Source organism: Myotis daubentonii, chromosome 15 (genome assembly GCF_963259705.1).
Source record: "Myotis daubentonii chromosome 15, mMyoDau2.1, whole genome shotgun sequence".
Classification (NCBI taxonomy): Eukaryota; Metazoa; Chordata; class Mammalia; order Chiroptera; family Vespertilionidae; genus Myotis; species Myotis daubentonii.
In genome coordinates this window covers 35317277-35331055 of record NC_081854.1, presented here as the reverse complement: position 1 = coordinate 35331055, position 13779 = coordinate 35317277, and the positions used below count along the sequence as shown (strand labels likewise).

General features: G+C 50.0%; 1 protein-coding gene across 2 annotated transcripts in view; it reads left to right on the top strand.

The window, feature by feature from the left end:
• The window catches only part of PLCG2 (phospholipase C gamma 2), a 138447-nt gene that overhangs the window by 102427 nt on the left and 22241 nt on the right, over positions 1-13779 (top strand). For both annotated transcript variants that reach the window (XM_059667292.1, XM_059667291.1), the window contains exons 25-30: positions 1311-1468; positions 5598-5700; positions 7043-7252; positions 8806-8951; positions 10021-10135; positions 10855-11022. In XM_059667292.1, the coding sequence (XP_059523275.1) occupies positions 1311-1468; positions 5598-5700; positions 7043-7252; positions 8806-8951; positions 10021-10135; positions 10855-11022 (900 nt within the window). The remainder of the gene's footprint in view (positions 1-1310; positions 1469-5597; positions 5701-7042; positions 7253-8805; positions 8952-10020; positions 10136-10854; positions 11023-13779) is intronic.

Sequence of the window (13779 nt, the reverse complement as noted above, 5' to 3'; positions counted from 1 at the left end):
TCTCATCCTCCGAGCCTTCAGCACATCTGAGCCTGACCAGGCCCGCTTTTCAGTGGGGACGTAGCAGCTTCCACACGAAGGGACAGAGGCAGTGAGAACACTCTGGGCAGGAAGCCCACGCAGCGCTCCTCGCTGAGCCGCCGTGTTTCCACAGCTCCGTCAGTCCATCCGTGCATTAGCCTGGGCCTGTTCCCCCCAGTACGTTTGCTGGAGAGGCCTGAGCAGGGTCCTAAGCCGCAGATAACAACAGTGCCAGGAACTTTCTGCTTCTAGTGTCAGCTCTTTGCTTTCTCCATTTATTACCTGTTCGTCTGTTTTTCTCTTGACAGCAACCTGAGAGGGTAGGTAAGAGAGGGATTCTTGGTTCCAGTTAACAGGTGAGAAACCAGGCCCCTAGGTGACCACAAGCCCTGCCCGAGGTCCCCAGGCAAGTTCGTGGATGAGCTGAGACTCACTTGTGTTGCTCTGTGTATCGTCTGCCCCGTGTTTGCAGAGCGCAGGCACGTGGCTGAGTGGTGACGAGTAGGAGCCTTGAAGCCAGGTCTGATTCGAGCCCCAGCTTGGCCGTGACTGGCTGTGTGACCGTTCGTGCGTCACTTCCCCTCAGCGTGTGTCTGTTTCCTCTCCTGTAAAATGGGCATGACAGGAGTGGCACCCCAGAAGGTCGTGCTAAAGGTGGAATAAGATACAGTGCGTGTAATCTGCTTAGAATACTGCCTGGCATATACAAGCCCAGAGATCTTAGCGACTGATGTTACGTGGCAGATACTTTATCCTCTCGTGGCCTTCTTTTTTTTACCTAAAAACACTTTCTCTGCAGAGAGAATCTGTTCCATGCTTCCCTCCCACCTCGTGGTGGCTGCTGGCCACCCTCGGTGTCCCTTGGCTTGTGGCTGCATCACTCCAGTCGCTGCCTCTGTCTTTAGTGGCCGCCATCCCTGTGTCTGTGTCTCAAGTTCCCCTCTTCTTTCTCTGGTAAGGGCACCGGCACTTAGATGACTCCAGGATGGCCTCATCCTGAGATCCTTAAGTACATCTGCAAAGACCCTGTTTCCAACTGCGTTCCCATTCCTAGGTACCAGGGCTTAGGACGTGGGTCTGTCTTCTTGGAGAACACAGCTGAGGCTGCTGCATAGCTTGAGCAGTCACGTGTGGAGGGCAGACCCTGCCTGGCCCAAAGCCGACGTCCCCGTCAGCACTGCCCACGCAGTGGCATTTGGGTTCGTGACACAAGTGGCTCGGGCAGCGTGCAGTCTGGTCTTCGTGGCTCTCAACAGGCTGACCAGGGCTTATGTTATTCTCTCACAAAGTGAAAGCCCCGCACGGGAAAAACCAGAAGCCCTTCGTCTTCATCCTGGAGCCCAAGAAGCAGGGTGACCCGCCAGTGGAGTTCGCCACAGACCGGGTGGAGGAGCTCTTCGAGTGGTTCCAGAGCATCCGGCAGATCACCTGGAAGATCGACACCAAGGTAGGCCCTCGGCTCAGCTGGGCTCGGGTGGGCCTGGTGTGCTCTGCTGCGAGGTGGGTGGGTCTCGGCAACAGGAGGTGCAGGCCCAGGGGCCACACAGAATTCAGGGGGGCGATGGGGTGGGTTCGGACAATAGGAGCGCCAATCATTTTGAAGAGGAAGGGATATTGGAGGTCCCCTGGAAGCTGGAGCTAGTTCAGACCTTCAGAAGTCAGAGTGTGCGCAGTGACTCTTGATGTTTGGGGCCATATCTTGACAAGAAAGTTTTGCCTTCCTTATTGTGAGTGTTTTCTTGTCTCTAAACGTTGTTCAAAGCAGGCGGGACCCCTCCTACAGCAAGCGTGCCCTGAGCTCGCCTCCCCGGACCCGCAGTGGCCCTGGGGAAATGTAACTGGCAGGACCCATTCTTTCCCTCCGGAAGTTTGTGTTGTGGAAGACCTTCCACTCTAGATGGGCGTGGGCTTTCCAGGGTGATCCTGCCCGGAGCTTAGTGTTGGGCTGGAAGCGTTTTGAGAAGGGTGCTGGGGAAGAGCAGGAGGGGTAGTTCCAGGCAGACTGGAGTTTGCATCCTGGCAGGGCTGGTCCCTGGGCAAGTCACTAAACTCCTCTGGGCCTCAGTTTCCTTGTTTGCAAAATGAGGAGCCAAAGATGAAAGGAGATGAAGCGTGGGAAGTGCTAGGCTGGTACAGCAAGTGCTCAGCTCACAATGGTATTTAATCGCCACATTGTCGTCACACCAGGAGGGTATGGGGAGGTGTAAGGTGCCGTCTGCTCTCTCCTGTGGCCGTAGAACTGGGAAGAAATTTTAGGGTTTCCCATACACACACGTCTTCTAAGACAGGTCTTGACCCAAAGGAATGGTTTTAAAGTCTTCTCAGGATCTCTTGGGCCCTTGTGACCTCTGGTTACTGTTGATGGGTCTTTCTCCTTCAGTGTTCTGGGAGGAGGCGGCAGCAGCCGGGTCTTTCCTTCCCCCTGGGGGACCTCACACTTGGCCAGTCTCTGGTCACCTTGACTCACCCTTTCAACACCCTAAGGTGATGTCCTCTTACTAAGAAGACTTTCTACAGAGAGCTGGTAGGACCTGTCATCTTTCCTGTCCCAGAGTCTAGTCAGAGGCCTCACATATGAGTCCTCATTCTTCCCAAGTCTTGTCACACCATCACCAGTCACTTATGATGAGCTGTGGTCAGCAAGTTCCCATCTTTCCTGGTCAGGGCATCTCCTTTGCCTCCGGGCCTTCAATGTAGAACAGCTCCGAGGCACAGGGGGGCGCCACTGTACCAAGGTTCATTTGAAAGATCATTTCCCCCTACCTTCTTCCAGGTGTGTTCTCATTGCCAGTTGAATGGTTGTCATCATGAGCTGAGTGGCACCATTTGCCAGCCTGTGACCCTCCTAAGCATGTTCTAGTATTTGTGATTCTGGGCCACTAAAGCTGAGAATGGAGAAAAACACCAGCGACGAAGCCCTTAGCAACTGTTTGCTGTAGACTTTATTCTGAGGCACCCAAACCTCCCCTGAAAGTGGTCTGAGTGGGGGCTCAGCGGTATAGGCATGGCGATGGCACCCTCCTCCTCCCTGTGCATGCTGGCTCTCGACCGCTATTCATGGAGGAAACTGTGACTTCACTCAAAGGTTCTCTGCCCCTTTCTCTCCTCTCCTGCATAAGGCTTCAGAAATTAAGCCTGGCTGTTCAAGGCTGCTGTTCTCTGTCTTTGATCTACATTCCTCTTTAATTGGTTTTTACAACTGCTAAGATTTCACGAGAAAAGCTTTTTAAAGTCTTATTACATATGAAGGTTAAAAAAAAAAGCAGGAGTTTCTGGAATTGACGGAGTCTTGCTCTGGGCACAACCAGCTGTAAGAAGAGCCGGTGCGGGAACAGGAAGGAGGCCCCATCCTGCCTTTGGGAGACCAAGGTGAGGTGAGCTCTCAGCTCACTGCTGGGAGCTCCTCACCGAGGCTTCCCCATTGTGCCTGCCCATAAGAACGTGCTCAGGGACCTGTAATTTCACACAGTCCCCGGCACAAGACCAGTCACTAAGATCCATCTGGTTAGTGAGTTTCCAAAGCCTGGCCCATGCACTGTGTTGTGACTTCATATTCTGAGATGGCCTGGCGGGCAAATTCTGCCATTTTTTAAGAATAATTATAAGATTTGGAGGAAGCAACTGGTATTTCATCTTAAACTAATATGTCTTCTGCTAAGGTTGGAAAACGTGAAGCCCATAGCTTGTCATTGCTCTGTGCTTCGTGGGGCCAAAGTTCTATAATTCACCAGAGGTATGACCCTCCCACACACACATTTAAAGCAATTCCGTTGTCATTAGAGGTGAACTGTGTTGTTGCTGGGGTTTTCTGTCTCCAAACAACCCCATGGTGAAACCACCCAGAATACAAAGCCACGTTGATACAGGGTTCAGGAGAAAACACCTGAAGTCCGAAAACAAGTAAGGCTTCTGTTTTCCTCATGGCATTTTGCTATCAACTATGTGGCTGGCATCTTTGCCACTGATTCTGGCCCATCCCACCTACAACAGCCCTACCATTATGGCTTGCATTCAGAAAGTGTGGAAAGGGCTGGTGAAAGTTAGGCATGCATAGGTGAGCTAGAACAAATTTTGGAGGCTTACAGTCACGTTCTAATCTGCCCTGGTGATGTGGTCACTGCTGGGGCTCATATAAAAGGCTTGTTTGCTGGTCATTGCCAAGGTCCACTTTGGCCCCAGGATTTATGTGGGTGCTTATGGGTTGAAGAAATCGGGTCCCACACCCGCTTGTGTAGAGAGTGGACTTTTTCTGTCCTTTGCCTGGGGGACATTTCTGAGTGGCCCTACAAGCCTGGAGGAGTGCCAAGTCCTCCTTGTCTAATTCTCTAAGAGTAGAGTACTCATCTTAGCCTTATTTTACAGTTGAGGAAACTGAGGTGCAGAGAGAGTCTGTGACTTGCCCTGTTGACCCAGCTAATAAATAGCAGGGACCACTTTCAAACCCATGTCTCTGATTTGTTGATTTGTTTCCACTGTCATTACCACTGTGTTGTGTAGCCCCCTCACTACCTGCCACCTGAACACTTGTTCCCCACAGGGTGCTGCTCGCAAGGGACATGTCTCAGTGGGGAAACAGGGTCTGGGCAATAGTGATGAATGGCATCACTGCAGGACAGTCGGACAAGGGACAGTGTTTAAGGCTGAGCAAGGCCAAGTGTGGGTGAAATGGTGAGCACTCTGGGAGACTTGAGGAAGGCAATATCCTTTTCTAGTCCTGGCTGGAGTAATCCAGGAAGGCTTCCTGGAGAAGGAATGATCTGGGTAGGGTCCAGGAGGAGGGAACTGATGAAATGCAAAGGAGGGAGGACGGGAGCTGCAGGGTGAGGAGCTAGGACAGTGATGGCGAACCTTTTGAGCTCAGCATGTCAGCATTTTGAAAAACCCTAACTTAACTCTGGTGCCGTGTCACAAATAGAAACTTTGATATTTGCAACCATAGTAAAACAAAGATTTATATTTTTGATATTTTATATATTTAAATGCCATTTAACAAAGAAAAATCAACCAAAAAAATGAGTTCGCATGTCAGAGGTGTCATAGGTTCGCCATCACTGAGCTAGGAGGTCACTGCTGTGATTCAGGGGACCTGGGATATGACCTCTGTGGCATTTGAGAAATAAGAGGCAGGAGGAGGCTGTGCACACTTCCTCAGCCTCAGAGGAGAAGGGTGAAGGGTTCAGCAAGTTATAAGAAGGATGCTGTGGTCTACAGAGCCCAGGAGGACATGAGGTCATGGGCTTGGAGAACTAGAATTGGACGAGCTGTAACAGTGGTTTTAGGGGAAGGGACAGGCCAGGACGCCGGGAGCAGAGGGTTAAAGAGAGTGGTGTGGTGACAGACACCAATCCTGGGTGGAAACAGCTTGGTCAAGAATTTCGGCAGGAAGAGGAAGGAAAGAGAGGAGGGGCAGGGGCAAGGAAAACATTCAACCGTGTCAAAGATCTGAGCATGCAGGAGGGCCAAGAGGAGCGAGAGGGGAAGCAGAGGAGAGGAAGGCATGCCAGGTGAGCTGGGGCGATGGGATTTCGCGGGTGCTGGCTTGAGGTCTGACACTAAAGACAGGTGGCCCCCAACAGGAGAACAACATGAAATACTGGGAGAAGAACCAGTCGATCGCCATCGAGCTCTCGGACCTGGTCGTCTACTGCAAACCAACCAGCAAGACCAAAGACAATCTAGGTACTGCCTCCCCTGACTGCCTCCGGACACGGTGAAAACGCGTTTCCTCTTTGAGTCTGGTGTTGTTAGAGGGCACAGTGAGTGTGGTTCCTGCTCGTTCTGAACTGCTCTCGGTGGCGCTTCCCCTGGATTAGTCCTTAGGACCATGGTGCTCGTGACAGGCCCGTCTGATAGCTTGAGGAGGAAAACCCTCTCGGAGGGAAGGTTGTTAGTTTTCTACTGTTAACTACAAATGTGGTGGCTGGAAACAACATATATTTATACCCTCTGGCCTCCTGGAAGCCAGAAGTCTACAGTCAATATCTCTAGGCTGAAATCAAGGTGTGGGCAGATTTCAGCCACTGCCTCCAGGGGAGAGTATGTTCCTTGCCTCTTCCAGCTTCTGGTGGCTGCCAGCATTCCTTAGCTAGTGGCTGCATCATTCCAATCTGCCTCTCAGTCACATGGCCTTCTCTTCTATGTAGTAAAAATATGTCCCTATTACAAGGACCCTGGGTTACATCGAGGGCGCAGATAACCTCCCCATGGCAAGCTCCTTAATTTAATTATATCTGCAAAGTCCCTTTTGCCATAAAAGGCTGCATATTCACAGGTTCCAGGGATCAGGATCTGTGGGGGCTAGTATACAGTACAGGATTAAAAAAATGGCTCTTCTACCAAATTCTCTAAAGTAGCCAATTCTTTGATCTTAGAATGATCCCATTCACGTTCTCTTCCCCCTTTCTTTGATCTCAAGAACTTGTGATTCCAGGACCAGGGACCAGAGAAACAGTACTAAACCCCTGAGTTAATGGTCACTGGGAGGCACCTCCACTCCGCAGGTTTATGGGCTGTCCCACCACAGCTGGATATGAAGTAGCAAAGCTTCATCCAACAAAGAATTGTTCACATATTCCCATCCCTCTCCGCCCATTCATTGCCCCCTCCTCTTTCTCAGCTCTTCCTGTGGGCACTCCATTCTCCCTCCACCAAGAGGCTTGGTTTACTTGCCTGTATCTACATCACCTTTGACGAGGAAGCCACTCCTAAGACCTCCTGCTACGTGCTGATCCCTGAGGCCATTCCCCCTTTCTATAATTGTACCATTTTTGTGTTTCCTTGTGCAAGGCTGCTGGTAATTTTAAAAAGAAAACAACCAAGATGAAAAGGTTGGGGGAACACTTGGCACCTTTAATAGCTAGGCTCCCGGAAGCGCAGGAGCCCATAGCAGTCCCAATTATGGCAATAGCATCAGAACCACGTGCGCGTCTTGTCCCAGAGATTCCTGGTTTCATTTTATAAGCCTTTGCATGAAGGAAATGCAGGAGACACAAAATAACGGTGCCTCTGTCGCTGTCTGCAGAGAATCCCGACTTCCGAGAGATCCGTTCCTTTGTGGAGACGAAGGCCGACAGCGTCGTCAGACAGAAACCCATCGAGCTCCTGAAATACAATCAGAAGGGCCTGACGCGTGTTTACCCGAAGGGACAGCGGGTGGACTCCTCCAACTACGACCCCTTCCGCCTCTGGCTGTGCGGCTCCCAGATGGTGGCACTCAATTTCCAGACTGGAGGTACAGGGGGGCTTCTTGTGGCCACTAAATCTAAGGTGATGGCGGTGTCAGTCCAGGCAGTCTGCTGGGGCCACTGGTGGGCTGTGGTGTCCAGAACATGTGATCTGTCTGAGGAATGGGTTCAACCAGCATGGTAGGGTTAGGGTGAGGGCCATCAGTTGAATAGAGTGATTGAGGGAACTGATGAGCACGCCTGACACTAGGCACTTGTATTTGGCAGGTTCCGTGATGAAAGTGGCAACACTGAGTTAGCCTGGATTGAGAGAGAAAGGAACTGCATTAGCTCATGTAATTAAAAAGCTCAGAAGTTGCATCAGCTCCAGGCACAGTGGATCAAGGTGTTCAGTGACTTTTTTCAGCGCTCTCCTCCCTTCCTGGTGCATCTCTGAGGACTACATGCTGGGAAAAACCTGCATGCACAACTCCTTTACACAAATGGCAGCATAAATTACAGTGTTCTGCACTTTAGGTGTTGGTTAAGCCTCTTTTGGGGATCTGTTCGTCAGTAGTGTCCTCTCTATGCTTTTATGCCTGTGTAGGATTCCACTGACTAGAACCATCATTTATTCAGCCGCCCCCCCCCCCGCCCCCCGCTGAGGCACATTTAGGGTACTCCCCATCCTTTGCTATTCCAGATGGCACTGCCTTCTGTAACCTTCTGTGAGCATCGCGTCACAGATGCGGCGCTGCATCTGCCAGACAATTCTCAGACAGGCAGGGAGCGTCAAACATCACTAGCATTTTGATCAACTTGGCCCTGAGGACAACCACTGAACACCTGTATCCAGTGGCGCCTGAGCTGAGACACTCGGCCACACGCCTCCCTAGAGATGGTGCGTGCGATTGCGAACTGGTAACGCATTTGAATACATCCTCTGGCACAACTCCACCAACTTAGTTTTATCACACTTTCCAATCTCCGCCCACCTGAGTGATAGATGAAAACTGCCGTCACCTGTCATTGAAGCTTCCCTTATTGGTTCTGCTCTTAGGAGTCACAGGAGCCAGTTTCTCATGTATTTAGGAAACACTTGCTTTTTCGCTTCTACAAACTGTTCACGCTTCTGACCCAGCTGTTCTAATGGGGTGTAGGTATTTATAGCTCACATGGATCAGAGCTCTTAGGTTAACTTTATAAGGACAGGGTGTCCAAAAAAATGTACACACTTTTTTCTGATAGCTCAGTTGATGTTTGTTTCTTTCTTTTCAGATTTAACCCATTGGAATGAATAATTATTCAAAGTGTGTATACATTTTTTGGGGGACACCCTATATTTGAGTTAGGATTTTTCTTTCTACAGCACGTCTTAACTTTTGTGGAAATTTTTTCCTACGTAGACATATTTAGCTTTGAGTAGTTTTAAATTATCTCTTTTTTTTTTTAATGTTTCATACTCGGAAAGGTGTTTCCATATTTTGAGTTTAGATATCTTAACAACTGGCTTAATTAGTTTTGGAAAAATGAGCAAATCATTCCCCACCTGGCACGTCCGGGCCCAGGAGGCCAGCCTTTTCCTGCCCGACTTCCATCAGCAGTGCCCTCTCCTTCCCAGACAAATACATGCAGATGAACCAGGCCTTGTTTTCACTCAACGGGAGGACCGGCTACGTCCTGCAGCCCGAGAGCATGAGGACGGAGAAGTACGACCCCATGCCGCCCGAGTCCCAGAGGAAGATTCTGATGACCTTGACGGTCAAGGTAAGGCCGCACTCTCCTTCCTCGCCCAGGGAATCAGGGCCTAGCGACTCCTCTCATTTGGTTTAAACCATCACCACCCAGACATGGTTTGAGGATCTGAATTACAGTGCACCCCTGGGGAGGAAGGGAGACCCTCTCAAATCCATTTTGGACACCTTACCCATGTCACCTGTGGGGCTAGGCATGAATCCAGCTCTTACAGGGTTCAGGAGGGCATCTCCTGGGTCCCAGCGAGGCCAGATTCTGGCCAGGAAAAGAAAGCATGTGGGAAAACGGACCTTTGGTCTTTACGGAGGGGAGCGTTGTCCCCACAGTGGCCATATTTAAGGGTGAAAGCTTTTTAAAACTCAAGAGACTCAACTTTCAGAGAATGTGTTGTCTCTTTGTGAGAATTTTTGTTTTTTCTTCCTTTGGAAACTATGCAAGGTAGAAAAAAAGTTGCATTTCTCATAAGATTGAGAGGAAAAAATGAAGTTTTTGCAACCAAAGGTCTTTAAAAGAAAACCACACACACTCTCCCATCCTTTTCTGGGAGCCAAGAATCAAGTGATTCAACGCTCTCTCTGTGGGTGTGCACCTGGGCACAGGTGGATGTGTTCTGTGCTCAGGTGAGGTCCTCCTGTTGATTCTGATGGCCTGGGCGTTCTGCTCCCAGCTCACCTTAACACAGGGGTGGGGAACATCTGGCCCTGCCAAGGCATTAGGGGGTAGTTAATGAAATGTTTGATCACATATAGCAGGCTAATTTTTAAGTTGATAATTTTGTAAGGCCCGTGAATGATGTTATAAGTATCCAAATGGGCCTTGGCAGAGAAAAGGTTCCCCACCCCTGTCCTAACAGCTGTAGGAATCCACCCCCATCTTCTCATCCACGAGAAGGAAACAGTGGTGGGATCCACTTGACAAGGTTGTCAGGACTTCTCCAGTGAAGAAATGGAGGCTGGTTCAAACTCATGTGGTCTGACGCTAGAACCCACCTGAGCTCCCTGCCAGCCCACCCATGCAGATCTTGTTAGCTCTTCCCAGGACGGGTCTGGGAGAATTCCCGCACTCACCTGTGGTATCCTAGGTTCTCGGGGCTCGCCATCTCCCCAAGCTCGGACGAAGTATTGCATGTCCCTTTGTGGAGGTGGAAATATGTGGAGCCGAATATGACAACAACAAGTTTAAGACGACGGTTGTGAGTAAGTCGCCTGGGAACATCCTTCCCTTAAACTTCAAGCGAGTTGAGTCACATGTTGGGGGGTTTGTAAGGCACTTTGCTTGGCCGTGTCTTCTCCTTCGTCCCTTTTGCTCACTGTGGTCCAGCTCAGGGAGGGGAAACAGAGGAGCACGTGATTAAATAGTCGATTGTGCCCCGTGCTGCGATGCTCTGCCTGTAACTCAGGCGGCAGGGCCCTTGCTCTGTGCCACAGTCCCTCCCCGCCCCCCCCCCCCCCATCTCCTTAGCCCAGGACAGGAGCAGAGACACAGGATGTGATACCTGACCCACAGAGGGCAGGGAGGCCTAGGAAATGCTTGTGCTTCCACTTTAAGCCAGGAAGACACTGTGAACTGGGCCTGGGGTCACTGCTCCTGGTGAAAGGTGGCTCAGTGGCAGCTCACACGCTAGCCAGTGAAACTTGTTTTTTGGGTCAGCCTGACCCCCCTGTTCCTTCTCTGCTCTGGCCTCCATTCCCTTCCGCATCCTGGGGAGTTGAGATGGGAGCTGTATAAAGGGGTCTCCCCCCACCTTACTCAGGCCTGTGACAACCGCTTTACCACAATTGCTAATGGAAACAAGATTATTCCTATTTTCTTAGCTGCATATTTACACAGTTGCTAAGGAGATTCAAAGCCCAGCCGATGAATGTAAAGATGGTTTCCCAAATGGCGCCTTTAATAAGCTTTGATCACCTTCCAGATGACAATGGCCTAAGCCCTGTTTGGGCTTCAACGCAGGAGAAGGTGACATTTGAAATCTATGACCCAAACCTGGCGTTTCTGCGCTTTGTGGTGTACGAGGAAGATATGTTCAGCGACCCCAACTTTCTCGCGCATGCTACTTACCCCATTAAAGGAATCAAGTCAGGTAAGCGGCTTCTCATTAAGGGGTTCGGTTTGGGCTAGCATTGTTCTGTGGTCTGTGCTGCTGGATTAAAAAGAATGAAAACGCATTTTTCCTGGTTTTTCTGAAGTCACTGCAAAACCGATTAGGGGGCTTAGGCAGCTGATCTCATAGTAGTTCCCGTGGGCTGGCACACGCCCGGGCCCTCATCCAGCACAGGCACGGGGAAGGTGACGAAGTTGGACTGCGAGTTGATTTTCCACCTGGCACTGTGGTTTGATTTCATTTGGGAAGGTTGGAAGCTGATGCCTGTCCTCAGCCAGGGGCTAGCATCTGGTTGGGCTTCCCACCCGCTCCCTGGCCGGGAAGGAGCAGGCCTCAGCAGTGGAGTGAATTACCATCGTAGGTCATAGGTCTGCCTCTGCCGAGTCAGCTGGGCAAATTGCTGAAGCTTCAGGGCTCTACTTGCCTCTTCCATGGGATGGTTGATGGTTTTTTTTTTTCCCAATTGTAACTTTCTTCCATGCTGAACAAAACACAAAACCCCTTATACTTTGAGAAGGGGCATTTTCTATTTGCCTGGGACCAGGATGGGTCATGTGACCAGCTGTTGGGAATCAGGAGAATGAGTCCCACAGCTCCAAGCAGGAGGAGATTTGGGGCAGATGAGCTTGGTGCCACTTCCTGGATAGTTTCTCTATTTCACTTTCCTGCCGGATTTTATGTGGAATGTTGCTAAACAGACCCTCACTTGATGTTGAATTCCCTTCTTCCCCTTTCTAAGTATTTGAGACATTAGATCATCTAGATCCTTCTGGATTCCTCATGAGGTCACTGTTTCCCTGTTTTCTAAGCATTCTTTCCTCGATGTTTTTTGGAAACTTTTGGTCCTGTTTCCTGGGGGTCTTCCCCCCACCCCCAAACGTAGAACATATTGGATATTCCCTACATTTCTTAGATGATAAGTCTGATCATTTCCATCACTGGGGACTCTGGTTAGAACACGCAGGTCCCTGAGCCCAAGGAATCTGCCTGTTTAGCCAGCTCCTCAGATGGATCCCAGGATGGCACTTGAGAAAACTGAGCTAGACTGAGGCTGCCCATCTTATTATCGTCAAGGAACAAATTCCTAAGCAAATGAGTAGATTAAACAAGAACCTGAGAAATGTTTAAACTGCCTGCTTTTTAGTACTTTAGAAATATCCTGCTTTCCTAATTTACTCTAATAAGGATAACAAATGCTAAGTCCCAGAGGCCTGATGCTGTGCAACCCCTCTTGGTTAACTTGCCCACTACATTAAACCCAGCAATTTAGGTACAGTTCTTAACTTTGTAATCTGCCGCTTTTAAAATAAATAAGGCTTAGGACCAATTCCTTTTTATGGTAAATGTCCACCCTGCATGTGGACTCCCCCTGCTGTTACTCATGTCCCCAGGAAGGCTAAGGGACAGGCCCACCGCAGCCCCTCCCCGTGCCTTGGGGAGGTCAGAGCTGATGAACCCTTCTTACCTGCCACCACACTGTGTCGAGTCATCTAGAAAATGCTATGGCTTAGCTTGGAGATTTAAAAAACAAAGAATACAACTTCAAGGAGGATGGAAACTGTGACGCTCCAGCTTCTGACAATGCCTGGCACATCCATATTCATGGAGAAAATGAAATACAGTGAACAACCCCTTTGTGCAGAAGGCACTGGGGGCCTTCTGAACTCAAAAATAAACTTTGCCCACTGTCATTAGGGATGTGCTTAAGCTTTTAAGCCAGCTGGAGCTCAGGAAGGAAGGAAAACATCATTTATTGTGTGAGGTGCCTTAAACTCTTTCCCCTTTAATCCTCATAGCAGCCCAGTGAGAGGTTTTATCACCTCCGCTTTTTAAATAGGAACACTTGGGGGCCTAGAGATGTTAATGAACTTGCTCAAGGTCACTCACCTGTAAGACCGCAGCTGGATCCAAACCTAGGAACGTCTGACCTCAAACCCTGTGTTCTCCCAGCTGTCCAGGCCTCCTCTACTCTCCCTAAGCCAACACACTGCTCTTACTTGAAAAGAAGTCTCTAGTTCCCTTTCCTCTGTGACACAACTAGAAACAAACCCTATTTTTGGTGAAACTGGCAAACACCTTTCAGTCCCAATTCCCAGTATACGTGAAGGGCTGCTTGTAACCACGAGACCTGGGCAGTGAGGGGAGGTACACGGAGCTGGTGGCAGAGGGGACAGAGCCCGCTTCTCCAAATCCGGAGGCACATGCTGAGAGCAGCAGCCCCACTTTGCTTGGAACCATGTTCGTGAGGGCACGGGGCTGCCTGGCAGCCTCCCAGACACCATGGAGCACGCAGATTCCAGTACATTCTAACAGTCTGTGAGCAGAGACTGCCTTCTTCCCCACTGTCCACAGAGCAGCCGGGAGAGTCAGGATCTCAGGCTGTACTCCAGCCCTCCTGACTCAGGATCTGCATTTTAATAAGACCCACACGTGGTTCACACCTTCCTTAAAGTTGGGGAAGCACTAAGCTAGATTGCAAGGAGTCTGGGGGATCCAGGCAAAAATCACCAAGCAAACAAACCAACACCAAATCCCCATCACCTGTGTAAAGGGTAAATAGGTCAGAAAACTTCTCGACTGCAGTGTTCCCGGAGAACAATGCCCCAGAATCCTCCAGGGAGAAGACTAGGACTCAGGAGTTTTAAACCCACTCACTGTCACTCAGGCATAAAATTAAAGGGCGGATGCATTCAAACATGCACAGTTCAGGGATTATATGTCCCAGGAGTTCATATT